We start from the raw sequence: 27,546 nt of genomic DNA, 5'->3' as shown, positions 1-27,546 counted from the left end.
GAATGTCAATGGGTACAATCTTTTTCTTCATGGAGGAATTCAGTGGCAAGCCTTCGCACTTCCATGTCAGACACTTTCTTGTCACTACTCCTCTGCTGCCATCTGTCGCACAGCAACAAAATGTAATGGAACATTGGTAGGAATGTTCAACCTTTTCTGCCATACCACCAATATCTGCCTCTAATTTCATGGGCCAACATGATAAAATAGAATTGTAGAATCGTAGGTAGCATTACTTTTGGAGCAGTCCCTGCAGATGTGGTTTTCAATTTAAACGATTAATGTTTTGCTGTTTTTACCAGCAATTGAAGATAGGTAGCTTATAGAAACTGTCATGTCAGACAGAAGCTGAAGAAGTCTTCAGTACTGCAAGGACCACACTGAATTACAAGAGCCAATTATTCTATGATCAGAACTACTGTCTAGAATACAATAGACTCAAAGAAAATTTGAGGTTGGAAGGGACCTATGGAGGTCACTTGGTTCCAGTACCCTTGCTCAAGCAGGGTCAGTTACAGCAGGTTGCTCAGGACCATTTCCAGATAACTTTTAATTATCACCAAGGATGGAGATTTCACGACCTCTGTTGACCATCTATGCCAGCACTCTGTTTCTTTACTCATAGTAAAGAAGTACTTCCTGATGTACAAACAAAGCCTTCTGTGTTTCAGTTTGTGCCCATTGTCTCTTGTCCTGTCACTGATACCACTGAAAACAGCCTGGCTCCATCCTCTTTGTACTCTGCATTGAGATATTTGCATATTTTGATGATATTTCTCTTGAGCTTCCTCTGCTCTAAACAGTTCCAGCTCTCTGAGTCTTTCCTCATATGAAAGATGCTTCAGTCCCTTAATCATCTTCATTATCCTTTTCTGAACTCACTCTAGAATGTTTTCCTTAATGATGAGACCAAAACTGGGCACAGGACTCCAGATATTGCCTCACCAGTGTGGAATAGAGAAGAAGGATCACCTCTCTCAATCTGCTGTTCGTGTCAGCAGGCCTTTCTGGGGTGAAGTGTGGTGACTGTGCTTGCAAATTCTTAATCAAATCTAAAGGGTCTACTAAAATAACCTAGAGTCTGGTGGAAGAACCATGGGTATTCTCCAAATATAAGTGAATTATTTGGTCCGAAACTTGTCTGATGGCATGCTCTTTCCTAGAACTGGAATATATTTCAGCTCTCATTAGTTTCCTCAATTTTCTCAGCATCGGAGATAAAAATAGCATAGTTAAGCTGCACCATATGAAGCCTTGTTAAGACATAACAGTGAATTCTTGTTTATATCTTTTCCATCCATTTGAATGCAGCATTTTTTTTAAATGTTTTTAATTGTATATAAAAAAAACACTTCTCCCTCAAGCTCCTGAGATAACTAGCTTACTGCAGGAAGGATATCACATGATTCATTGATTCATCATTTTCTGCCTTCTGAGCCTCAAAATATAGACCATATATAAACCACACACATATGTATAAATGTCTCCCCTCCCCTTTCATTCATTCCTCTCCCTTTCCCTCTCCTTCCTTTCCTTCAAAAACAGCTCAGCTGATAAATATGCATTACTAGTCTTTAAGGAAAAAACTGATTATTCATATTGTCTCATTATTGAGATATATGAGATTATATATATATCATATATATAATATGAGAATATATTATATTCTGGAAAGAGGTGCCATATATTTGTCTGCTTTCCTTAGAAGCCACTTTTACTTCACTGCAGGATCTGTGAGTCCCCACTCCTTCAGGCTGCCAAGGAGAACAACATCCCAGTCATTATGAAACTTCTCACTGATGAAACATGTGATATTTATCAGAGAGGTAACTCATTATTTTCTCTGAATTGTTTTTTGGGGAAAAGCAAGAACCTGAAACAATGAGCATAGTAGTATGTAAGCTAGTTTACTGCAACGTTCTCACTGGCAGAATCAAATGACTTAGATCTATGTCAGCAGCTTTGCAATAAAATGAGTTCTCTAACTCAAGTCATAAACAGTTGGTAATGATCAGAGTTTTACAACTTGAAGAGGCTATTTTTACAGAGGGACTGAAGGATGTGTTTTACAGAGGCAGGTGGGCAGTGGAAGGGTTGTGTACTCATTTCAGTTCATGGCACTCACAAACACCTGAAGTTTCTGTTCAGCATTTGGGTTTTGGTGGAGTGACTGTCACCACATTGTATGACAAAGTGGCACCTGGCAACACTCAAAGGAAGATCGGGAATACCCATAACCCTCTACCCCAATAAATCTATGTCTGCTTTTATTCTGTATTGCTGAATGTCTAGATGACTCACGTGCTTACTTTACTGTTTCTAGGTGCAGTAGGGGAGACTGCCCTCCATGTAGCTGCCTTGTATGATAATGTGGAGGCTGCACTGGCTCTGATGGAAGCAGCTCCGGAGCTTGTCAATGAGAGGATGACATCAGAACTCTATGAAGGTAACATCTCAAAGAATGGGGTTGGAGAGGTTTCTCCGCAAGGGGAGAGAGGAGGTTGTAACTGTTTCTATTCAGGAAACTGGAATATACTGTTCCTGGTTCAATATGTTACTAAATTACTAAATTTTGTTACACTGCAAAAGCAATATACAAATAGCTCCTGACCTTTTGTGGAAGGTGGCTTTATATTAAAACTAGCTTGTGCAAGAAAGCAAATGCGTAACTCACAAAGTACTAGTGGGTCTGTTCACTACAGCGGGATGGCAATGATGTGTACAGCTTTGCTTTCTGCCATAGACAAACCAGATTGTGTGACAGAAGAGTTCCCTGCCTGATCTTCTTTGAAAAGACAAAAACTGATTCTTTTGCTGGCAAATAATAGGGATTAAAAACAATCTTAATTGCTGTTACTGAGTTTTGAATCAGAGCAATTTTTTAAAAAGCTAGAGTTTCTTATGTGATTCTGTTTCACTGTCCAGAACTATCTCAGAGTGTATTGAAATCACTAAAATAGTAATTAGGGGGTTTTAAAACTTCTAATATCTAGTTTGAAGGATTAGAGAAAGTTTGGGAACTTGGTTTTGATGCATGTCTCATTAAGTCCTTTCAGACTGTTCCTACCTGCAAAATAACCCAGAATAACCCTACCTGCAAAATCTCTCCAAACGAACAAAAACCCCAACATGCAGAAAGTGCGTCCTGCTGGTTTAGTTAGCAGACTGTAAAATCTTTTTTCATGAATTCACAAGACCACTAGTCTCTAGTCCACAGCAATAACCTGAAAGCTAATCCGTATTAGTCCTATGGATACAATTTCCCAAAACTGGTATTTAACATGTGTTGAGTGTGAACTGCAGGCTGCTGATCAGCCTGAAGTTAACTTCTTAGAGGACAAGGTTTTGTATCTGTGTTTTACAGGGCAGACAGCTCTCCACATTGCAGCAGTGAACCAGAATATCACTTTGGTGAAGGCTTTGCTCAAGAGAGGGGCAAATATCTGCACAGCACAGGCCACTGGGCACTTCTTCAGGCGCAGCTCCCAGAACCTTCTCTATTTTGGTACATCCTTCTCTTTTCTTCTCTCCTTGTTGCTATGAGAAGCAACCAAAAGAGTGATGAGGGAGGCATGTTTCAGTTCCTATCTAAACTGCATAAGCAAAGGCTTCTGTCTTCGAGGGTCATCATTCACCCACTTCTGTCTCACAGTAAAGCTTCATCTGAGTTTGTAAATACTACATTAATAAAAATATATTAATTGAAAATATTTTACATATTTGCATGTATACAAACATTATATATTGCATAAAAAATATAATGTTAATTTCTACAGTCTCTTGGTCCTTTCTGAGTATGATGAGTAGTGGGCCAGAAATCTCATAGGTTACTTTTACAGGTTCCTTTTATAGCTTTGTGACATGGATCATTTCCCCTCACCATACTTCAGCCTCACTCACGTGCTAGGGACTTAATATTGTTTCCTCCATCCCCTTCTTTGCAGGAGAACATGTTTTGTCATTTGCTGCCTGTGTGGGAAATGAGGAGATTGTACAGTTGCTCATTGAAAATGGAGCTGACATTAGAGCTCAGGATTACCTGGGTACGTGCCTAGTGAATTGCATACATTGAACATTTTAAACCAGACTCCATCAGCTTGTTCAGTGTGGAGAAAAGAATGCTCTGGGGAGACATTGTTGCAGTCTTCCTGTATTTAAAATGATATTATAAACAGGAAGGAAATCAACGTTTTTACAGCAGTAGTTAGTGATAGGACAAGGTGAATGATTTTGAACTAAAGCAGGTTTAGGTTAGATGTTAGTGAAAAGTTTTTCACTGAGAGGGTGGTGAGGGACTGGTACAAGCTGCCCAGAGAGGTATTCGAGCCCAGGTTACGTGAGATCCTGGATAACCTGATCTGGTAGGTAGCAACCCTGCCCATAGCATGCGGTTGGAACTCTATGACTCTAGAAGTCCCTTCCAAACCAAGCCATTGTACGATTCCATGATCTGTGTACCTGAGTATTTTTTCCTCACTAAAAACACAGTTGAAATGAAGGATATGAGGAAAATGAAAGCCATTATTAATGCCATCAGGCAATTGCCAGTCTTTCTACAGAGTTGTTATTCAACATGCAAGGACTGCTCCAAAAGTAATGCCTCTAACTTCGTGATGTTGAGCCATGAAACCAGGAGCAGATGTTGGTGGTATGGTAGGAAAAGTTGAACCTTCCTACCAATATTCCATTATATTTTGTTGCTGTGTGACAGATGGCAGGAGAAGAGCAGTCTGACAAAAAGGTTTCTGACATGGAAGTTCACATGAAGGAAAGGTGCGCCATTGAATTCCTCCATGAAGAAAAAGACGGCCCCCATTGACATTCACTGATGCTTGTTAAACCAAACAGTGGAGACTAAACAGTGGATGTGAGCACAGTGAGGTTGTGGGTGGTGTTTTGTAGGTGTGGCAGCAGCAATAGTGGGTTACCTCTTGTGATGCAGATTTTTATGAGCATGGCATACAGGCTTTTCTTCACTGCTGGTGAAAATGCACAGCTAATGGTGGTGTCTATATTGAAGAATGGCATTCTGTAGATGATAATTTGCTCTTTTAGAGTTATTGTATTCTTTGCACCTGTGGTAGTTTTCGTGGAAATAAGTAGAAGGCATTATTTTCAGAGTAACCTATGTATTCACCCATTCTGATTATTTAACAGGTAACACCATCCTCCACATCTTAGTTCTCCAGCCTAATAAGACATTTGCCTGCCGCATGTACAGCCTGATACTTTCCTATGACCAGACCAAAGAGGGACCAAGATCACTTGAATTAATTCCTAACAATGAGGGGCTTACTCCATTCAAACTGGCTGGAGTTGAGGGCAACACTGTGGTAAGTTTATTTGTGACACTGTTGCCTCCATATTAAAGACTTTATTCAGAAGCAGAGAACTTGAAATAACATCACCCTGAACAAGGGAGTTTGTACACACTCTTAGTGGGTTGAAGTCTTGTATAAGACCCAAAAGCCTGTTTAAGAAATTTCTTTATCTTAGTGAGAAAAACTCATGCTTAAAGAATAGATCTTTTGGTCCAATTTTTGAAGCTTTTCAGTTAACCAGTTTATTAGCAGAAAGATCCTCCCAAAGCCTTTTTTAAAAGTCTGACTGAAGTTGTTTCTATTATCTATTTCATTTTCCATAAACATGATACACGGAGGAGTTCTCCAGATATCTGCAGACATTTGTTTTTATGCAAGATCTCAATATAAATCCTCATCCTTTGCTTTAATAAAAAGACAGAGGTGATTAGTGTTTCTTCTGTAGATTCACAAAGGACAATATGATTCCCTTTTTCATATATCTCTTTTCTGATGATCTGTAGAAAAATATGAAAGGATTTTTTTTTCCCTAATCAACATATCCACATAAAATCTTTTGTATGGAGACATGACTACTTCAAACAAGTTCAACAGTGTGACTAGTGTTAAGGATGACTACACATTTGCTTCCAAAGCATACAAACACAACATTTTCTCCTCAGTTTCAAATCTGACATAACTTCAAGCAGTCCCTCTTATTTTAGTGGAATCTCTGTGTGTGGCTGCAAAAGCAAAATGGGACTCTTAGGCCTGTCAGACACTTCTGTGCTTACTTTTGGTATGTCTGGGAGAATATCTGTGCTACACAGCTGTAATGCAGGCAGCTTTATACTTTACTTCAAGCACAAACTAATAATCAGATGGATCAGGAAAAAAGCTCTTCCCATTCTTAAGCTGATGGAAGAGAGAGATGTGAGAACCACAGCTAAGTTAAAGGAAAATATTTTGTAATGCAGAATTTTAACAATTTCAGTGTATTTGCAATGAGAACAAATATTTACTGGAAGGCTTCTATAATCCTTGATTCCCTTCTTTTCTCCTCAGATGTTTCAATACCTCATGCAAAGGCGAAAGCATAATCTCTGGTCCTTTGGCCCCTTGACCACTGTGCTGTATGATCTCACAGAGATTGACTCCTGGGCTGAAGATCAATCCTTCCTTGAACTCATTGTCTCAACCAAGAAGAGAGAGGTACTGTAGGCATGAGAAGTTTTGAGGACTGTGGTAATTCTAAAAGGAGAATAATGAGTTTGAAGGCTCAGGCTCTTCCATATTATTCACAGGGCAAGAAACAGTATCATACTGCGGGCAATACATGAAATATAGCAGCTTTTTAACAATACATTTATATTTGATGCTTTAGCAGTTTATTCTGAGATGGGAGCTTGAAGATGGATTGAAAGAACATCATATTAACAGATCACATGGAACATGTTTCAGTACAGGGTTCTTTCTTTTTTCCCATACTCAAAGATATAAATAACATGTAGCTCTAGAGTAGCTTTAGCATATACTAGCTTTCTGTATCAGTGATAGTGATTAACAACATCACCGTGAGGCAAACTATGTTAAGAAATCCTAAATTGGAATGCATTTTAAAAGCACTCCTTATTGTTATTATTTTCTTCATTTAATCACTATTGGTTATCCAGCTTATGACTCAAAAAGAACGTGGATTATCTCTGCTGAATCAGAGATGAGTCAGTAGACACTCTAATTATTAAATGGATAAACGCTGTATGGAATGCTCCCAGTTCTGTATTATCTCCATCTATAAAAATTTCGGAACTTCAGAAACAAAAGTTTCAGCAACTGGAGAACAATGTGAAGGAAGTTCATGGAATTCTCATTTGTTTATATTTAAAAGCCTCTAAATCTGAATGCGTAGAAATGTATGGGAAAACACCCTGTGTCATAAAACAGAACAACCTTGTTGTCCAGAAGGATAAACCATAACCCTGAAAGAAGGAAGAATACTGTGTATCTGTCTTTTCCCAATACATATGGTGTATGCAGATGCAACGTTACCAATTCTAGAGCATTTACCTAGATGCCAAAAAGCTTCTTTGTTTTCCAGAATGCTCTTAATCATGAGTAGTTGGAATTTCTGCATGTGTAGGTAAGAAATTTGTCATAGTGCTTGATACACATTAGACCAAAAATCTTTCCTGTCTCTTCTGGACACTTTGACGTATATCCCCCTCTTGCTCATTGCAGGAATCCCCTAAATGGTGGAAGAAGTAAGTCTAGAAGAATTTAGTTGAGTTCATAGCTCAAATTCATTAGCATAAGTCCTACTTACACTCTAAATGTCAGTCTTTTTGCAGAAATTGAAGGCTTAATATAGATGATTCAATTAATCATCAACCAATTAACAACACAGAAACTTAAAATGCTGTATTTTTGTGTAAGCCATGAAGCTTTAGTTAAGTGCTAGTCACATTTGGAAAAAAAAAGTTCTTATTTTTTTATCCTAAATAATCTGATAAAACATACTTGTACTGCTGTAGCAATGGGAATATTCTGCCATCAATTCAATGTTCCAGTATATGACAAAATCATTTTGAAAATTCATCAGATAAATTTAACTGTTGGTATTTTATCTTCCAGAATCTGCCTGAACTGAGGGCATTTTTAAGTCACTTACATACATGCCCTTGTCTACCTTTTACAGAAAAGACCTTGTTGACTTTGGTGCTCAGATGAAGAACTCCTAAATGATTGCTGCAAAAGCAGCTAATTGGTTGTGTAAACTCTGCATGCTTCCTATGAGCTATGAGCCAAGAAAGTTCTTCCCTTTTATAGGTGGAGAAAATACAAATAAAATAACACTGTCTTAAAGCAGCTGAATCTAGCTGCCTTAAACAATTGCTGAAGTACAAAGCAAACTTTGATGCTTTGTGATGTCTTTGTTTTGGCTGGGATAAAGTCAGTTTTCTTCACTGGAGCTGTGTTGTTGTTTTATAGTTTTGGATCAGTCTTTTATGTCATAACATCATGTAGCATACTCCGAGTTAACGAGTTAATGCTGCAGTTCCATGGGTTATCAGTAGTTCCAGGTACCTGGTCTCAGAAGAGAAGAATGAACTGCAGCTCCCAGAAGACTTCATTATTCCATTTCCATTTTCTGTTCAGAGGGAAAGATGAAACTGACTGGGAGTCATGAGACTGTTCCTCTTTTTCTGCCCACTTTGCTTGGTGTGCTCCCTGGCAGTATTGCCTACAACATTAGAGTAAGGCCTACAGTTTTGGACACTCTCTCTCATTTTATTTGATTTATTAGCATCAATTCCAATGACACTGTATTATATTGTATTATCTTTCATTCCACTATCATATTTAGTAAATTAGTTTTTCCTTAGCTTGTTATTACTGTTTTCCTCATCTGGGCCTATCTCCCTGTCTTTTCCCTTCCCCTTTCCTGGGGTGTGGGTGCATGGGTCCCTTTGCCACTTCGGTCACAGAACAAGGCTGAACTGGGCCTAACTGTGACATTTTTGGTGCACTGCCTTGAAAAACAAACTTTTAATGCAAAACTCTCTGAGCTCTAACTCTCGGAAAGCGTTGTTAGAAAGCTTATCTTGTTTACAATCCTTGATTTCTAGGTGGACTGCCAACTGCACCATTTTTTTGTGTGTGTGTTTGTTTTTGGCACTGTGTCAACTTGTTTTTATAAAGAGACAAAATGTACTTTCTTTCTCTTGTAAAACTGTTCTTCAAGAGATTACATTCCATCATGTTCATCCTCTTAATACTTAGAATGTACTAGACTTTATCAAGTCCTCCACTCTGCTCCATGAAGCTGTATACATATATAAAAAGTTAGAAGTACCAGTAGAAACACCTATCTGGTGCCTGCATACACTGTGGTATGTTTTGAGCATTGAAAGTTATGTCCCAGAAGGAGTTTCTGATTTTACAGAACAGGTGATTTTTAAACAGGCTTCCAATCTGTCCCCTGAATCCCTTATATGTTTTTTGAATGCTCATTCAGTGACCATGTTGTCAATCTCCCTGAATGTATTCCTTGTCATCTTACTCAGTATCTTTATTTGAAATATTTGAGGAAGTCTTCCCCAAAGCCAGAGAATACTGAGTGGCAGGGAGTGCGGGGGGACTTGAGAGAGACTTTAGAGAGATGGGCATCCCCGGTGTCATGGAATTTTACTCCTGAACACCTTCAAGATCCTAAGAATCTAAGCAGGTATCTAAGACAGGCGTGTTGTGGCTCAATAAATCTGAGGAGATGCAAATTATTTGGGGCCTGGCTTATGCCTACCAAGCCTCATTCAACACTATGTCAGGGATGTTAGAATCACAGGATAACAGAATCACAGGATCACAGAATCACCAAGGTGAAAAGACCTTCAAGATCATCCAGTCCAACCATCCACCTATCATCAATAGTACTCACTAAACCATGTCCCTCAACACAAAATCCAAATGTGTTTCTGAGCCAAAAGGGAGAGTTTCCAGGAGAAAGTCTGAACTGAGAAAGAGAATCTCTGGGTCAAGAAAGGGAGTCTCCAGATTGAGAAAGAGAATCTCCAAATTCAGCAAAAGAGTTTCCAAGCTCCAGACTCCACTATGAATGAGTTGAGCTAGAGAGAAAGAGCATAAAAACTGTGAGGTCTAATCAACCACAGGAGGCACCAGTATCAATGTCAATTGCCCCTATAAGAAATTGAAACAGATGTTACCTCATTTAGAATGAAAAGAAGGAGAAAGAAGAGGAAGAAGATCTAGGGGAGGGGCCCTGAACAAGACCACTGTCACCAACATTAACTAAGGCAAAAGCAAAAACTAAAAAGAAGAAGAAGGTGAGGAAGACACTGTGACCATTATTAGTACCCAACCTCTAAAAATGACTGAAATTCAAGGTCAGGAAAAGATTTTGTACGGCACCCAAATGAACCCACCTGGTTACTGTGATGCTGGGACACTGGGGCCAATAGTGTGTTGCTAGATGGTAGAGAAGCTTGCCAGCTGGGAAGTATTGCTAAGGACTCAGCTATTGACAAAGGAATTAGTAGATGTCAGGATGGGACATTCACCCTCTGGAGGTGAATGCTATTAGCCCTAGAGGAAAAATACCCTTCCAAAGAAGATCTGATGCCTAAGATAAAGAAATGGACTACTGTGGGAAAAGACATCTATTATTTGAGAGAATTACCTGTGGTGGAAGTGTTACATGACCCCATGTTCATTCCTGACAATCCACACCAAGATCATGATCCTGAGAGAGTCACGTGTGCACCAAGTATGTGGCAAAAATTCATAAGAACTGTACCAGAGAAGTACACTGGTACACCAGGAATGTATGAGAGAGGGTGAAGACAACCCATTTCATTTATATTGATGAATAGACTTCATAACACTGAACAACATTTAGCCCCTCCACAAGCTTATATTTCAGCCATTTCAAAAGTAACTGTAAGACTGAATAAAATGCAGAGTAAACATAAAGATACGACAGAGGAACTGTCTACTTTGCTTAATCATGATGAACCTGATGAAGCTGCGGTAGTATCAGAGACACCTGATGAGAATCAGGATTATCAAAACAGTCTACTGAAAGGGCTGATCAAACTGATTTGCTCCCTGACTAAATCATCCAATATCTCAGCTATTAAAAGCAGATGTCTTCCTGCTCAAACAAGTGATAATAGTAATACTATGTTGTGTATTGCTTTTTGGAGTTACCTATGTGAGCATGGAGAAGATATGAAGAAGTGGCATAAAAAACCCACTCCTACTCTACAAAAGAAAAAGAATTACAAAACAAATCAACTGCCAAGGTGAACTCCTCTACGAAGGCAATTGTTCCAGTTGCTGTGGGTCATGGCAAGAGCTGTAAGAATCCTGATCATGAATCACAAGAGAAGAATGACAAAGGTAACAATTAGAGGGGCTCTGCCTCAAGCCAGGGGAAGGAAAGGGAAAATAGAGTATATTGGACTGCATGTATTCAATGGCCTGGGACGTCAGAACCACAAAAATATGAAGCACTGGTGGACACTGGTGCACAGTGCACTCTATTGCCCTTGAGTCATGAAGGGGCAGGATCAACTTGTATTTCTGGGGTGACTGGGGGTTCCCAAGAGCTGACTGTGTTGGAGGCTGAAATAAGCCTCACTAGTCAAGACTGGCAAAAGATCCTATTGTGACTGGCACAGGGGCACCATGTATACTTGGTGTCATTTGCTTCAGAAGAGGCTATTTTAAGGATCCCAAGGGGTATTGGTGGGCCTTTGGAATAGCTGCTGTAGATGCAGATGATGTTAAGCAGATGTCTGTTTTGCCTCGCCTGTCAGAAGATCTGTCTCTTGTGGGGTTGCTACAAGTGGAAGAGCAACAGGTACTGATTTCTACAAAAATGGTGCACAGACATCAGTACCACACTAACAGGGATTCCTTGTTCCCCATTCATAAGTTAACTCATCAACTAGAGAGTCAGAGATTAATCAGCAAAACTGATTCACCTTTTGAGAGCCCAATATGGCCAGTGCATAAAGCCAGTGGAGAATGGAGGCTGATGGTAGACTACTGTGGCCTAAATGAAGTCACACCCCCACTGAGTGCTGCTGTATCAGACATGCTAGAACTCTAGTATTCATTGGAGTCAAAAGCAGCCAAGTGGTGTGCTACAGCTGAAATTGCTAATGCATTCTTCTCCAATCCTTTGGCCACAGAATATAGGCCACTGTTTTCTTTCACTTGGAGAAGAATTCAGTATACCTGGAACAGTTTGCTCTAAGGATGGAAACATAGCCCAATAATTTGCCATCAGTTGATCTAAACTGCACTGGAACAGGGCAGTGCTCCCGAGCACCTACAGTACATTGATGACATTGCTGCATAGGGCAATACAAGAGAAAGGAGAGAGTATAATCCAAATCCTTCTGTGAATCAGTTTTGCCTTTAACCAAAACAAAATGAAGGGGCCTGCACAGGAAATCCAGTTCCTAGCTATAAAGTGCCAAGATGGACATTGTCACATGCCAACAGATTTATTCAATAAATTACTGCTATTTCTCTGCTCACTAGTAAGAAACATAATCCTTTTGGTGTGTAGTGGGTTTTTGAAGAATGCATGTTCCAAAATTGTAGCCTCATTGTAAGCAACCTTCATCAGGTGATGCAGAAGAATAATAATTTTACATGGGTCCTTGAGCAGCAGTAGGCTTTTGAGCAAAATAAAAGGACACAGCCTGTGCCGTCGCCCTGGAGCCAATACATATGGTATATGATACAAAAACCTTCTACATTGCCGCTGGAGAAAGAGGCCCCACTTGGAGGTAAAGAGCCTCAGGACAGACCTGAGGCCAACCACTTGGATTCTGGAGTTGAGTTTAAAGGGACTCCAAAAAGAGCTATACTTCAACTGGAAAGGAGATATTAGCCACATATGAGGGGGTTCAAGCTGCTTCCGAAGTAACTAGTACTGAAACACAACTCTTTTTAGCACCCTGACTGGCAGTGCTAAACTGGATGTTTAAAGGAAAAGTTCTCTCCACCCATTGTGTTACAGTTGCCACTAGGAGTAAGTGGATTGCGTTGATTACACAACAAGCTTGGATAAGGAATCTTGGTCATCCAAGGATCTTAGAAGTGATCATGGATTGGCCTGAAGGTAAAAAGTTTGGAACATCATCAGGAGAAGAGGTAATATGTGCTAAAGAGGCCCCACCATATAACGAATTACCAGAAAATGAAAAGAAATATGCTCTGTTCACAGTTGGATCATGTCATACTGTGGGGAAACCTGGCAGATGGAAAGCTGCTGTGTGGAGCCCTACATGACAAATTGAAGAGGCCACCAAAAGAAAAGGAGAATCAAGACAATTTGCAGAGGTAAAGGCTGTCCACCTGGCCTTAGATATTGCTGAACAGGAGAGGTGGCCAACGCCTTATTTTTATACTGACTCATGGATGGTAGCAAATGTTGTATGGGGATGGTAACAGCAGTGAGAATGAAACAACTGGCAAAGAAAGGGTAAGCCTTAGGTTGCCTAGGTAAGCCATAGGTTGCTCAAATATGGAAAGACTTTGCTACCTGAACAGAGAATAGGGTTGTAAAGGTGCATCATATACAGATGCTCAAGTGACCAAGAAGCCACTGAAGAAGAACCAACTTCTGGCTACTGAAGAAGAAATAACCAACAGGTAGATCAAGCTGCCAAAATTGAAGGGGCTCAAATAGATTTGGAGTGGCAACGGGTGAATTATTTCTAGTTGGGCTCATGAAACCTCGGTTCAAGAAGGAAGAGATACAACATATCAGTGGGCTAGAGACCAAGTGGTGGACTTAAATAAGGATGTTATTGCACAGGTTATGCATGACTACATGGATATGCACCACAATTAAGCAAGCCAAGAGGGTGAAACCTTTCTGTGAGGAAAGGTGATGGTAAAAGCATAAATATGGAGTGGCATGGCGTGTTGATTATATCACCCTGCCACGAACCTGTGATGGTATGTGTTATGCACTTACCATGATGGGGGCTTGAAACATATCCTGTATCCCATGCTACTGTCGAAAACACCATACCAGGTCTCAAGAAACAAGTCCTGTGATGACATAGTGCTCCAGAAAGAACTGAGTCAGATAATGGGACTCATTTCAAAAATTCTTTTGTAAATACTTTGACCAAAGATCACAGAATCATAGAATGGCTTGTACTGGAAGGGCTTCAAGGATCATCAAGTTCCAACCTGCCTGACACAGGCAGGGCCACCAACCTCTGGATCTGGTACTAGATCAGGCTGCCCAGGGCCACATCCAGCCTGGTCTTGAACATCTCCAGGGATGGAGCATCCATGACCTCTCTGGACAGCCTGTCCCAGCACCTCGTCTCTCTCTCTGTGAAGAACTTCCCCTTGACATCCAATCTAAACCCTCCCTCTTTGAGCTTAAAACCATTCCCCCTTGTCCTGTCACTATCTACCTTTGTAAAAAGTTGATTCTCCTGCTGTTTATAACCCCCTTTTAAATACTGGAAGGCTGCAATGAGGTGTCCTTGCAGCCTTCTCTTCTCCAGGCTCAACAAGCCCAGCTCCCTTAGATTCACTGGGCTCATCTTTTGAGTTTGTTGAGGTCCCTCTGGATGGTGTCACTTTCTCCTAATGTGTCAACCACACCACTCAGCTTGGTGTCATTGTCAAACTTGCTGAGAGTGCACTCGAGCCCATAAGATCATGGCACCAAATGGATTTATCATATTCCCTGCCATGCATCAGCTTCTGGTAAAATTGAACGATAAAATGGGCTGTTAAAACTATGTTGAAGGCAACGGGTGGTGGAACATTTAGGCACTAGGAGAAGCATTTGGCAGAAGCCACCTGCTTGGTCAATACTTGATGATCTAATAATCAAGATGGTCCTGTCCAATCTAGCTAGTCCCTTCGCCCTTCATGGTCACAGAATTCATGGTCACTTAACTAGGCTGAACCATGACAAACTGGTATTGCTGCTGTTTTGGATTTAGTGTAACAATGTTAATAACACAAATTTCCCGCTGTTCCTGAGCAATTCTTGTACTAAATCAATTTCTACTTCTCACATTACCCTGTATCACAGTTACAGAATGGCTTAGGTTGAGAGTATGTTAAAGACGATCTAGTTCCAAGCTTCCTGTTGTGGCTACCAAGGATCCCAGCCAACCTGGCTTGGAATGCCTCCAAAACATGGGGCATCCACAACATCTCCGGGCAATCTGTTCAAGTTCCTCACTACCCTCTGGGTAGCGACTTTTCCCCCTAACATCTAACTTTAATTTCCCTCTTTCAGTTTAAAGCCATTCCCCTTTGTGCTATCACTATCAGACCATGTAAAAAGTCACTCCCCATCCTGCCTGTACGCTCCCTTCTAGTACTGGAAGACCACAATGGGGTCTCCCCAGAGCCTTCTCTTCTCCAAGCTACATCAGAGCAACTCCTTCAACCTTTCTTAATAGGAGAGGTGCTCCAGCCCTTTGATTGTCTTTGTGGCCCTGCTCTGACAGCTTCACATCCTTCCTGTACTGGGGGCCCCAGACTCGGACACAGTACTTCAGATGGGGCCTTACAAAAGCAGAGTAAAGGAGGACAATCACCTCCTTCTCCCTGCTGGCCACCCTTCTTTTGATGCAGCCCAGGATACTGTTGGCCTTCTGAGCTGTAAGAGCAAACTGCTGGCTCATGCCCAGCTTTTCATCCACCAGACCCCCAAATCCTTCTCCACTGATCTGCTCTCAAGGAATTCTTTTCCAAGTCCAGGATTGCCTTGTCCCAAGTGCAACACCTTGCACTTGGCCTTGTTATGCCTCATTAGATGCTTGTGTGCCCAATTTTGAGCCTGTCCAGGTCTCCCTGGATGGTGTTCCCTCCTTTCTTCTATTGTGTCAACTGCACCACTCAGGTTGGTGTCATCAACAAACTTGCTGAGGGTACACCTGATTCCAGCAAGGAGTGCACAAGAAGCTGGATCTAATATGACCAAAAGGATATTTCATACAATACAACCTCAAGCTCAACAATGAAGTTTGGAGCAAGTTGACTAAGGTGGGATACTGTTGCTCAGATATCAGTTAGCTGTTGGTGAGCAATTGTGTTGTGCATCACCCGTTTTATTTATTCTTTTCAGTATTGTTTTTTTTTCTTTTCTTTTTTTTTTTTTTTTTTAGATCAGTGATGCTCAACAGAGAAAAAATGTTGAATTTTTTTTCAGAACATCTTCCTATATTTTCTTTGCTCTTTATGTGCACATGTGTAAATCAACCACAGCAGCCATGAAGACAGTTAAGAAAATTTCTGGATTATTCCTGTTAATTTTGTAAATTGAAATGAATGATGAGAGAAGATTTCTCTCTCCCTCCAATGCTCGTAATTCTACAGCTGTAGCATTTTATAAAGCCTCTTTGTCACTTCTAAAACTATACTCTTAACCTTTTTGATGAAGCTTTTTCTCTGTCTAGAAATTCTCATCTGCACAGCTTGTAAGAATACGTGCAGATCTTTGACAGAAAAATAACCCCAGTGTATTCAGTAGTGCTGTTTTTTCTATCGTGCAAGATGCTCATTGAAGGTTCTGTTTATTCCTGGAAATATGTGGTCTTTTAGATATGCTTAAGCTGTACCACAGTCACATTAAAATAAAAGGTCAAGGCCTTGAATACAATCTAAATAATCCCGAGGAATTAAGTTGAAAGAGCTTTGTTTGTTCGTTTACTTTAACAGTATGCCTTATTGGGAGTGTACTGTAGTTTTTATCATCATAGCTTAATGAAAACTTGAAAATGCGGGACATTAAGAATCAGCATTTAGACAGAAGTAAAAGAACTTTCAAAATCTTTGCAAAGTCCTCTTAGTTACCTAGGTAATATCAGTTTTTTAAGAAGAGCAAATGATGTTGTGGACGTTTTGATCTGTTTCCTAAAGATAACGCTTCCACAATTGCACTGACATTGATAGAAATAGCAGTTGAAACTAGTATTAATTTAAACATAAAAACGAAAAACTCCGATTTGGAGAAAAAAAAAATCTAAGAAAAAATTCCACAATATTGCTTAGAAACTGAAAATATAATTGCATATTCTAACAATGACGTATATTTCAAACAGAGGATTGCATTTGTCTGCTCTACATCTTACTTTCTCACTTAACATAAAATATTCTTCAAAGAATTTTCCAGTTACAATAAAAAAGTTCATGAATTGAAATATTATTACATGTGTTCACAGATTTGGTAAACTTTTTCTAAATTAAGCCCTTTGGACTGTATCAAATATTCATATGGATCCAGGCTGCAGAGACAGAAAACATGTCTTCAACGGTGTCTAATATACTTTTCCAGTGTATGCCACTGGTACACAAAAGCTGTTCTCTATGTACATGTTTTCTTTTTCCAAGGCCCTACTAGCAAACTGAGCAAACCCAAAATCATTCTAATTTTTCAAAACCAAATTGTCTTCCTAATGCTGAATAATGTGAGAGCAGTTTGTTAACATTTTCCAGGGAAACAGTGTCAATGATGCTTATAAACAAATTCCCTCACAGTAAATAATTCCTTCTCTCTATCTTTCTCAGGCACGCCAGATCTTAGATTTAACACCTGTGAAGGAGCTGGTGAGCCTGAAGTGGAATATGTATGGACGGCCCTATTTCTGCTTCCTGGCTTTATTCTATGTACTCTACATGGTCTGCTTCACTATGTGCTGTGTCTACCGGCCACTGAAACCTCGAACAGGCAATAAGACAAGCAGTAGAGACAATACAGTCTATGTCCAGAAAATGCTGCAGGTACTGTGTCAGTAGGAATGAGAGTTCCACAGGCAGCACTTGGGCAATTTCTATCTCACCTACTTATCTGGAAAGTCCAAGTGTCTCCTATTCTCCAGTTTTCACAGCTGTCATCCTTTCCCCATCAGCTGACCTTCATCAAGTGAGGAACACTAAGCAAGATCTGTTCTCTGTTGCTTGGGCTGGGATAGTTCCTGTGGCCTTGTCACGTCTATTCCTGTTTGCTACAGTAACAGTGGGCCTTCTTTTCCCCCATTCTCTGTTTTAATTTCTTTTCATTCCTTTTTCTCCTTTCAGGAATCTTATGTAACATATGAGGATGAGTTGAGGCTGGTGGGGGAGCTGATCACAGTTATTGGAGCTGTAGTAATTTTGATCCTTGAGGTAAGAGAAACAGTGAGCTATTGAGTTTTGAACTGAATCAAGACATGATTTTATTTTGTGCATAAAAATGAGTTTGTGCTCATAACTCAGTAAGGGTTATCTGCTGAGTCTAAATGTTTCAGTATACATCTATTGCAGTTGACACTGTCAACAGTATTTATTGGATGAAACAGACGCTTTGACAGCTTACTAGTAAAACTCCAGGTACTGAAGAATCAATTAGATGGGCTGATCACTATCAAATACTATCTGTAGGGTAGTGCTAGATTTCCCATTAGCATCATCTGTGGTTCCAACCGAACCCAACTATTACATGAGATTATAAGAGACATTCTATACTGATGTGGGAGATGGGTAAAATGAATCCTGTGCTTATACAGGAAAGTTTATGTTTAATTGGAGAGCAGCAACAATGTGGGCCTATAAAAGGAGTGTTCACAACCAAAGTTCTGCAGTAGATGTGTCTAGGTGATTTCCTGATAATGAATTTTAGAATTTTAATTTTAAAATTAGATCAGAGCTGAAGTTTTTTAAACTAAACATGTACACACATACGGTATCATTGTAACATGAAGTCGAAGATCAAAATTTTTATATAGAGAAAACTCAAATGCTGGTTCCAAAGGTAATAACTGTAGTAAGATTGAGTTTTCAAACCCCATAAAAAAAAATAAAAAACATAAAAAAAAAAAAGAGAGAGAGAGAGAAAAGAAAAAGAACAGATTTATCTCTCCTCATATATGTTTCACAAGAACAGGTGTTTCATCCTATTCTATTTTCGGTCAGGACTCTGGGGCTCTGCTACAGCTAGCAAAGAGAGGATGACATAACAAGCCCCTCTGAGTTCTTTTTTTGTCTTTTCTCAGCTATTTGTCTAGTCTCTTCAAAGTATTCTACACTAACTTCAGGATCATAGCTCTGTGTTGCAGAATCTCTGCCTCATCAAAATTTCTCAATCTGCCTGCTTCATTCGTTCTGTTTTTAAAGTAAAATTATAATCAAACTGTGAAGCAGCACACAGAGCAGATACAATTGACCCCAAGACTCTGTTGATATTAGTGGTTACCTTAAGTTTAATAATGGAATCCTGAAGTCAATAGGATATCATTCTTAGATCCCAGATATTCTTAGAGTTGGAGCAGCGAAATACTTTGGACAAACCATCCTGGGAGGACCTTTCCACATAATTGTGTAAGTACACCACTTTTTAAGTTTAATAAATACATGATCTCTCATTTCCTCCTGCAACTTCCCCCTCCCATCCAACCCTGTGTTTTTCTAGATGAGTCACCTCTTCTGTTCCCTTAGAGCACAGTTGTCCAACCGTGGCTTGCCTTGGCCACACTGAGTAAAGAATTGTCTTGGGCCACGTACAAAATATATAGCAGAGTTAATGTATATAAGTAACAAAATAGAAACAGGATAGCAGAAACACTTATCAAGTGCATATCGCAAAACTAGTTTAAAATGTATTGTAAATTATTTTATACTTTTGTGAACTTTTTGAAATAGTCAAAATTTAAAAAAAAAAAAAGTTCTCAGCACTACATGAGCATTCTGGATATTTCTTCCACAGTGAATTTGTAAACTTATTAAATTATACTAAGAAATAACACAAGTTGGAGTTTAATAATTAAATAAGAAAACTTACATGCCTACTTAATAACAAAAAGCACAAGTCCTCACATACACTGTAGGTGAGTTGAAATGTTATTATCAGTAATCACTGTGTTTTCTCATCAACTGGTACAAGTACATGTAACGTGCAACACACGCAGGTTTTAATGTGTCTGAGTGGGTGCAAGTGGCAGAGTTGGCACTGCACTGTTCCCTCCCCTCCACAGTGTACTGTTGTAGCCTAGACAATCTGCCCTCAAACTATTTGTAATCAGCTGATGACAAATAGTGCTAAAAATCAAATCATAATGTTAAAAGTTTATGATCTTGTGGGGTTGAATTACTAGCTGTCTTGGGCTCTATCCGGCCCGTGGGCTGCGAGCTGGACATGCCTGCCTTAGAGCATTCCTATTGTTGATTTCTTTCTCTTGTTGGCCCAAGTGGTGTATAAGAAGCCAGGCGAATGGACAGCTAGAACTGAGCATGCTGATTGGTCTCTGCCTATGAGCTGGTGGCTGTATGTGCCTGTCTTGAAATTTTTGTCAAGAAAAGAAAAAGTAAGGGTAAGATCTCTTTACTGAACATTTTTTTACTGTCTCTTCTTCCTTTGCAGTATCACATATGCTTGCATGATTCTGGTAACCATGGTGATGCGTCTTACCAGCACTACTGGTGAGGTGGTGCCCATGTCCTTTGCCCTGGTACTAGGATGGTGCAATGTCATGTACTTTGCACGAGGCTTCCAGATGCTTGGGCCCTTCACCATCATGATCCAGAAGGTATAAGAAAAAAAAAAAAAAAAGGGATTGTTGCACATGTTGTGACACCTCTTTGCACACAGGGAGAATTGAAAGAATACTTTTTCTCCCTCTGGACTTGCATTAGTGGCAAATGGACAAGTTCCTGTCTGAATGAAGGGTTTGGGACTTTCATATTCTCTCTTTCATGCAGAAGCTTCCTCTCATCCACTTTTGATGTTATAATCTGGAAATGATTTACAAGGGTTGCATGGTGGCTTGGTGGTACAGTTGGGTCTTATGGTGGCTCTGTCTTTGCTCTGCAGATGATATTTGGAGATCTTATGCGCTTTTGCTGGCTCATGGCTGTGGTGATACTAGGCTTTGCATCAGGTAAGTCTAGAAAAGGAAAATGGTGTTACATTACTTTGCCAACTCCTTTGATATGAATTAAGTGCTTTGGGTTTCAGATTACTCTCATGTCATACTCTGAATAAAAGTTGGCAAAAGTAGTGATACTGTGCATTTTCTATTTCTTTGAATATAGACTCTTTCTTTGGACTGATTTATGGACTGGTTCTGATTAGCTTGGTTTTCAACTCTTGCTCCTTCCAGGGTAATTGAAATTAGGACAATCCAGATAAATCTATGTATATCTAAGTCAAAATTTAAAAGCATATTGTATTTATGGTGTTTGTATTTGAAAAGTGACACATTTAGCTTTATTCTTTCCACGAATAAGAAAAAATTTCCATTTGTAGACAATTTTGATGACAGTCAATAGGCGCCATTTTTTCTAAATGGAGGAATTCAGTGACACGCCTTTGATTCATATTCTTTCATATTCATATATTCTTTGTCAGGTGCCACTTTATCAGACTGCCTTTGTGGTGGAACATTGTTGGGAAGGTTAAGCATCTGCCACCGTACCACCAGCATGGTGCTGCTTCTGACATTGTGGACCAATATAATAAAATGGGAAGCATTACTTTAGGAGCAGACTTCCTACATGTAACTCCTTCCCAGACTAGCTTGTATTGTCAGCTTCACTTAATAAGACTCTGTTGTTGCTCTTGGATTATGATTCCCATTTTTAAACTATATCTTTTATTTTTCCCCATTGTTCTCCTTTAGCTTTTTACATCATCTTCCAGACAGAGAACCCTGAAAACCTCGGGCAGTTCTACAACTATCCCATGTCCTTGTTCACCACCTTTGAGCTGTTTCTCACTATCATTGATGGCCCTGCAAACTATGATGTAGACCTGCCTTTTATGTACAGTGTGGTATACTTTGCCTTTGCCATCATTGCCACCCTCCTTATGCTCAATTTGCTAATTGCCATGATGGGTGACACCCACTGGAGAGTGGCTCATGAACGAGATGAACTCTGGAGAGCCCAGGTAATCTGAGTAGGGTGTTCTCTTTGAATAAAAGTAAGGAAAATTTGTCCAGGAAAAATATGTTACCCAATTCAGTTACTTATTTTACTTTCTCTGCACTATAAAGTCTTTCCCAGACCCTCACTTTGCTCATGGGCTTCTCATGGTTCAATAAGCCCTTTAATTCTGCTTTACTGATTCTGTGCATCAGCTTCCAAGTGTTGTTTTATCGGTATGATTTTCTATAGACTACTTTCCTGTAGATCTTCCCATGTGAAACTACCTTCCCTTACATCTTTGGTGTAGTAATTTTACTATACCAATATATTACCCTGTATGCCAACAATATTACCCTATTTTGAACAGCAGAGGGAAAAGCCCATTCAACCTTTCTTGTCCATACTGTGTCCCCCTTCACTAAGTTTCTTCACTAAGTGCGGAATTTCTTTTTAAATAGAATTAAAGTTGCCTCTTTATTAAAAATCACATTCTTGTGTAATTGAGAGTTAAATAATAATTACAGAGATTGTCTGGGAGGAAGATACAATGAAAGCTAATGGTTAGAAGTTGGTGGGTAATGTCTTTGGATCCATTAAGAGAAGTTGGCCCGACTCACTTCCTGAAAAGACTCGGGCCTTTTGATGTATTCATACAGATCGTTGAGTTCTGAAAATTGTTAATGCTGATGTAAATGTTGTCCTCTTATTTATCTTATAAATTAATTATTCTAGTCGTGTTCATCAGGCATAGAAGGAAACAAGTTTAACATTTTTTTTGAAGAGCACCATTGGCAATCATAGCACAGTTGGAACTAAAATTGTGACTTGCCCTGTAACAAAGAATATTGGCTCCGTGTTTTTCTTTCATTATGTATGGAGCTGATGAGTACTTGTGAGACTGGTAATTTTGAAAAGAGAGTGATTTATTTTTTTTTCCTAACTCAACCCAGTCCTTTGTCTTATTTATTTATTTATTTTTGTTTTAATGGTGAAGATTGTTGCTACCACTGTCATGCTGGAACGAAAACTGCCACGGTGTCTCTGGCCTCGCTCTGGGATCTGTGGGCGGGAGTACGGGCTGGGGGACCGATGGTATCTCAGGTGAGTTCTCTTCCAGTGCACATAAAGATCCCAGAAGGGACTTCCAAATGCATGGATCAGAGTCATTCTAATGGCCTAGAGAGGAGAGTTTGCAGTCCCTTCTAGAATAAAGACCCTAGTTTGCTTTATGTTTATGAGTGAAAAACACTGTTCTGCTCAAAAAGTTCTGCGATTGAATTCTTCTCATCAGTTGATGCTTTCTTTTCCATTATTTCCAGAAGAAACATCCTAGAAATTGCATGGTTATAAAGCATAGTTATATTTTTTTCAGACACCTTATAATGATGATAAAACTTCAGTGCTGTGCTTGGTTGACTGAGCACTTGATGCTTGAAATAGCAGAGGCAAAAGCAATCAGTGAGATGTTCAGCAGTAATGAACTGTGCTTCAGATGATTCAAAATAGGACAGGAATAATTAAAGATAATTTCTTTTTGGTGTAAATATAATAACTATATTTTATAATACGCAAGGATTGTTTCTAGTGACAAAGTCTTGGATCTGAGATTTTCTTTTAAGTCCCTGAAATAACAAACTGTCTGTAGTCTCGTTAACAAAGTATTCCTAAAATTAATCGGCATTTCTACTGGTGTGAGAAAAGTATAAACCATATTTGGGCATATGCTCTTTCTCACTGCTTTATTTTTTGCTGATAAAACCAGAAGGGATGGTGGTGGCTGTATGAAACAGGACTCTGCTTGGTTTTAGGGAGAAGTGAGCCTTGCAGATTTTCATGTTTACCAGTTAGAACAAACAGATCTAAAGTGTTATCAAGGAACAAGGATTTCAGACCAACGTGTAAAATGTAACTTCGCAAAAGCAATATCCCAGCAGAAATTCTTCATTGGATACAAAGGAAAAACAGTGTTGATGTGAACTGTGAGAGATGCTCCGAAAGTAATGCCTCTCTCTTTTTTTTTTTTTTTTTTTTTTTTAATGTTCTCTTACAGTGTCAGAGGCAAATGTTGGTTCCCACTAATATTCTGTTAACATTTTGTTGCTGTGTGACAGATGGCAGAGAGGCAGTCTGGCAAAATGACATCTGACATGGAAGTGCATAGGAAGCAGAGGTGTGCCGTTGAATTCCTCCACGTGGAAATAATTGCACATACTGACATTCACTGATACTTGCTGAACACTTATTGAGACTAAACAGTGGATGTAAGCACAGTGAGATGGTGGATGGCACATTTCAGCAATTACACCATTGTAGACGCTGTGAAACAGTGGGTCATCTCTGCTGGTGTAGATTTTTATGAGCACAGCGTGCAGACTTTTGTTCATCACTGGTGAAAATTGCCAACAGTGGTGGCTATTTTGAAAAATAGTGTTTTATAGCTAGAATTTGTTGTATCAAATAGTGTCATTGTGCTCTTTGTTATTGTTTCCATTGAAACAAATGGGAGGCATTACTTTGGGAGCATGTGAGAAGTTCTTTCAAATTACATGTATGTTTGTCATATATAGTATGGGACGATATTTCCAAAGTCATTTCTTAAGTGAAGCAGAGAAGGGTTGATGAAAGTGGACAAGGTAAATCAAAGTTCAGCAAAAGATAAATGACACATCCTGACACTTGCAACCATGGAATATTTAAGGAGGAGAGACAGCAAGGAAGGAAATAGATGAGTATATGTGGGTATAAAAAGGATCTGGAGCTGGAGTTCAATGGTGTGGAATTGCCAGTCATTTACAGCTGACAAATCAGAAAAGGCAAGTCATGGCCAGGGAGAAAAAACTATGGGCTGAAGTCAGTGTCAGGAATGAAAGCCTAGAAAGGAGATGATTGTGCTAGCTGCTGAGTTGGTGAGCTTACTTTTATGAGATCATATGTTAGAGATGGAAGAAAACCAAAAGAATTATTAATCAGTTTCCTGTTTCTGCATAGGTGTTTCTGGAATGACTGAGTCTTTAAGCATGTATCTGGGAGTGGTCTGTTCATTTATTTTGTTGATTAAACTGGCAAAATTCTCTTTCATTTAGTTTTTTATTTTTTTTTTTTTTTTTTTTTTTTTTTTTTAAATCCTCTCACAGAATAGAAGACAGAATTGATCCCAACAAACACAAGATGATGCGATTCACAGAAGCATTTAAGGGTCATGATAGGGATAACTGTGACAAAAGTCTGGAAAAGCTGGATATTGATACGAACATCCTGTACAAGAAGGACATGTCCATTCCATCATTGTCACGAGGCACATCTAGGACTAATTCTCAGAGTGGCTGGGAGATCCTGAGGCGCAATACTTTCCACCAACTTCATGGAGAAATCAATCATGCCATGGAAGAAGTCTATGATGTCTAACCTTCTTTATTCATTCCACAGCATGGATTGCATTTGCCACAGTAGTTGTCTCCTCCAACTGTTCATACACACTCCAGCATGCTACAGATTCAACAGCATTGCAGAGCTCTGCCAGTGCATCACAAATTGTTCCTGGTATCTTTGTTATGATATATAGATTAAGTCTTTCTCTCCTACTTTTTAGGGGTCCCTGCTTTTGCATTAATATTTGTGCCAAGTTAGTTGGCTTGTTGAGCTAAGGCCTGTAGTTTATAATGCCCACAGAACTGAGCAATAGAAGCCAGCACTGGAATTTCAACAATTTACTAAGAGGCAGTTAGTAAGACCTTTCCCAGAGTGTAACATATATGCAGGTCACTTAAAAAATTATGCATCCTGTTTATTTCCATGAAAAATATAACAGATACAAAGACCATAATAAAATTGTTTGATAAAGCAAATTCTCATCCACAAAACACTGTTTTTCACAATAGCCACCACCATTAGCTTTGCATTTCTGCCAGTGATGAACAAGAGCCTGCATGTCTTGCTCGTAAAAATCTGCACCAGTGGTGGTGACTGTCACTGTCACCACCGATGAAATGCATGCTTCGTCATCTCACTGTGCTTGCATCCACTGTTTGGTTTCCATAAATATTCAACAAACATTGATGAATTTGATGAATATCAGTGCAATTGTTTCTGCGCAAAGGAATTCATTTCTACATCTTTGCTTCATATGCACTTCTGTGTCAGACACCACTTAGTTAGACTGCCCCTCTGCTACCCCCTATCACACAGCAAAAAAACGTAATGGGTTGTTGGTAGGAAGGTTCAACCTTTTCTGCCATACCACCACCATCTGCCTCTGACATAGCGAGACAACACAATAAAATAGGAGGCATTACTTCTGGAGCAGCTCTTGCAAACTCTTTCCCTTCATTCTCACAGTATCCCTGTGCTCTCATAGCAAATACAGCTGGCTGAAGTACTATTTTACAATTTGACACAGAACTAAATATTAAGTCCAGCCAAACCCTATAACTATGCTCAGGAATGAAGGTAGTCACTGACACTGTTGATTTAAAGGCCTTTAACCAGGCGTTCAAGGCCTGATGTATATTGTTCTCTGAAGAATGGAAAATTCTTTTAGCTGCATTTTCAACATTTCTATTTTATCGGGGCTGTTCTGTTTGTTTGTTTGTTTTTAATTTTATTTATTTATTTTTGTCATATGAATGCACTTTAAGCTGTATTGCTTTTTAAAAGAAGTGATTTCTATTCCTGGGAGGATCCGAAGGATCTGAAGTGGGAACTTTTTTCCTAATGAGAGGATATAATAAGATGATCTTTGAAGATGTCTACCAACTGAACTCTTCCTCTCCTCTTCTTCTCCTCTTTCCTTTCCTCCTCCGCCCTATCCTGTCCTGTCCCATCCTGTCCTGTCCTGTTAAGCGCCCAAGTGAGCTGACGCTGGTCTCTTGCTTTCTGTGGAAGAGGAGGGTTTTGAACTGTAGTGCTTAGTTTTGCTACTGAACCATCAAGGTTAGCAGTACAACGTAGCGGTGAATGAAATGGAGAGGAAATATTGGGGAAAAAAAAAAAAAAAAAAAAAAAAAACTCTTTAAAAGACAGTTCAGAAACTGTGGTGTCTCTCTCTCCCTCAGAAAGTCCCAAACTAACATTACTAACTCATAACATGACTAAATCACCCAGACAAACATGTTTCAGTCTGTCAGTTTGTCATCTGCCTAGGGTGACTTTAAGATAAACTGAGAAATACCCAGAGAAATAGATTGTCATTCCAGGGGTTTTAGTATTTTTTAAGAGCGTGGAGTCTCATTCCAGTAGCAGAAGTGTGTGAAAACGAGCACATGGTCTCAACATTTCCATTCCAACAGGACCAGTGACAGAAATTTTGTTTTGAAGAAACCGAGGATTATAATTGAGTGCTAGGAATTGACTCAAACCATCTTGTGAAAAGTAAAGCAAACAGTGAAAAAGCTGGATACAGTGCTTTTCTTACTATTGAAAAATCACTGCAAATGTCTTCCACGTTTTCTCTTGCAGCTGCAGTAATGAGCATCACAGTATTTGCAACAACATGTATTTATTTAAATGCCTTTCTTCTATTACTTGGATGTGTAGCTATGCTCCAATAGAAGACTGACAGAAGAATGTCTCTCTGTAATTTGACTATATACTTCTGAGTTGTTACATTTGGCTGAATTGAAAGTTTTGATCTTCTAAGTATTGTCACCTCTTTCCTAAATATGTAAGGTTTGCACTGGTGGTCGAAGGAGATGGGAACAATATGGCACATTAACCAGAAATGTGAGTTTCCACAATGATTTTAAATGCATTCTCTTTCACACTGAATAGAAAATAACAGGAAAAGCAGAACTGATGACTTCCCTTCTACCCCTGCAGGCTTGTCATTAAC

At 39.4% G+C, this 27,546-nt stretch overlaps 1 protein-coding gene across 1 annotated transcript in view; it reads left to right on the top strand.

The window, feature by feature from the left end:
- LOC122177706 (transient receptor potential cation channel subfamily V member 6-like) overlaps positions 1–25,471 on the top strand; it is a 33,171-nt gene extending 7,700 nt beyond the window's left edge. Inside the window, exons 2-15 of the mRNA XM_042867347.1 lie at positions 1,729–1,826; positions 2,324–2,446; positions 3,365–3,505; positions 3,945–4,043; positions 5,158–5,333; positions 6,366–6,512; positions 17,388–17,600; positions 17,898–17,984; positions 19,099–19,175; positions 20,215–20,380; positions 20,665–20,731; positions 21,473–21,741; positions 22,714–22,820; positions 24,854–25,471. Coding sequence (XP_042723281.1) covers positions 1,729–1,826; positions 2,324–2,446; positions 3,365–3,505; positions 3,945–4,043; positions 5,158–5,333; positions 6,366–6,512; positions 17,388–17,600; positions 17,898–17,984; positions 19,099–19,175; positions 20,215–20,380; positions 20,665–20,731; positions 21,473–21,741; positions 22,714–22,820; positions 24,854–25,124 — 2,041 coding nt within the window. The 3' untranslated portion in view covers positions 25,125–25,471. The remainder of the gene's footprint in view (positions 1–1,728; positions 1,827–2,323; positions 2,447–3,364; positions 3,506–3,944; positions 4,044–5,157; positions 5,334–6,365; positions 6,513–17,387; positions 17,601–17,897; positions 17,985–19,098; positions 19,176–20,214; positions 20,381–20,664; positions 20,732–21,472; positions 21,742–22,713; positions 22,821–24,853) is intronic.
- The last annotated feature ends 2,075 nt before the right edge of the window (positions 25,472–27,546 follow it).

The sequence above is a fragment of the Lagopus leucura genome, unplaced genomic scaffold (assembly GCF_019238085.1).
Source record: "Lagopus leucura isolate 7727_CA_CO unplaced genomic scaffold, USGS_WTPT01 Super-Scaffold_100001, whole genome shotgun sequence".
NCBI classification, from domain to species: Eukaryota; Metazoa; Chordata; class Aves; order Galliformes; family Phasianidae; genus Lagopus; species Lagopus leucura.
The sequence above is the reverse complement of the archived record's forward strand: the minus strand, read 5'-3'. Positions and strand labels throughout refer to the sequence as shown.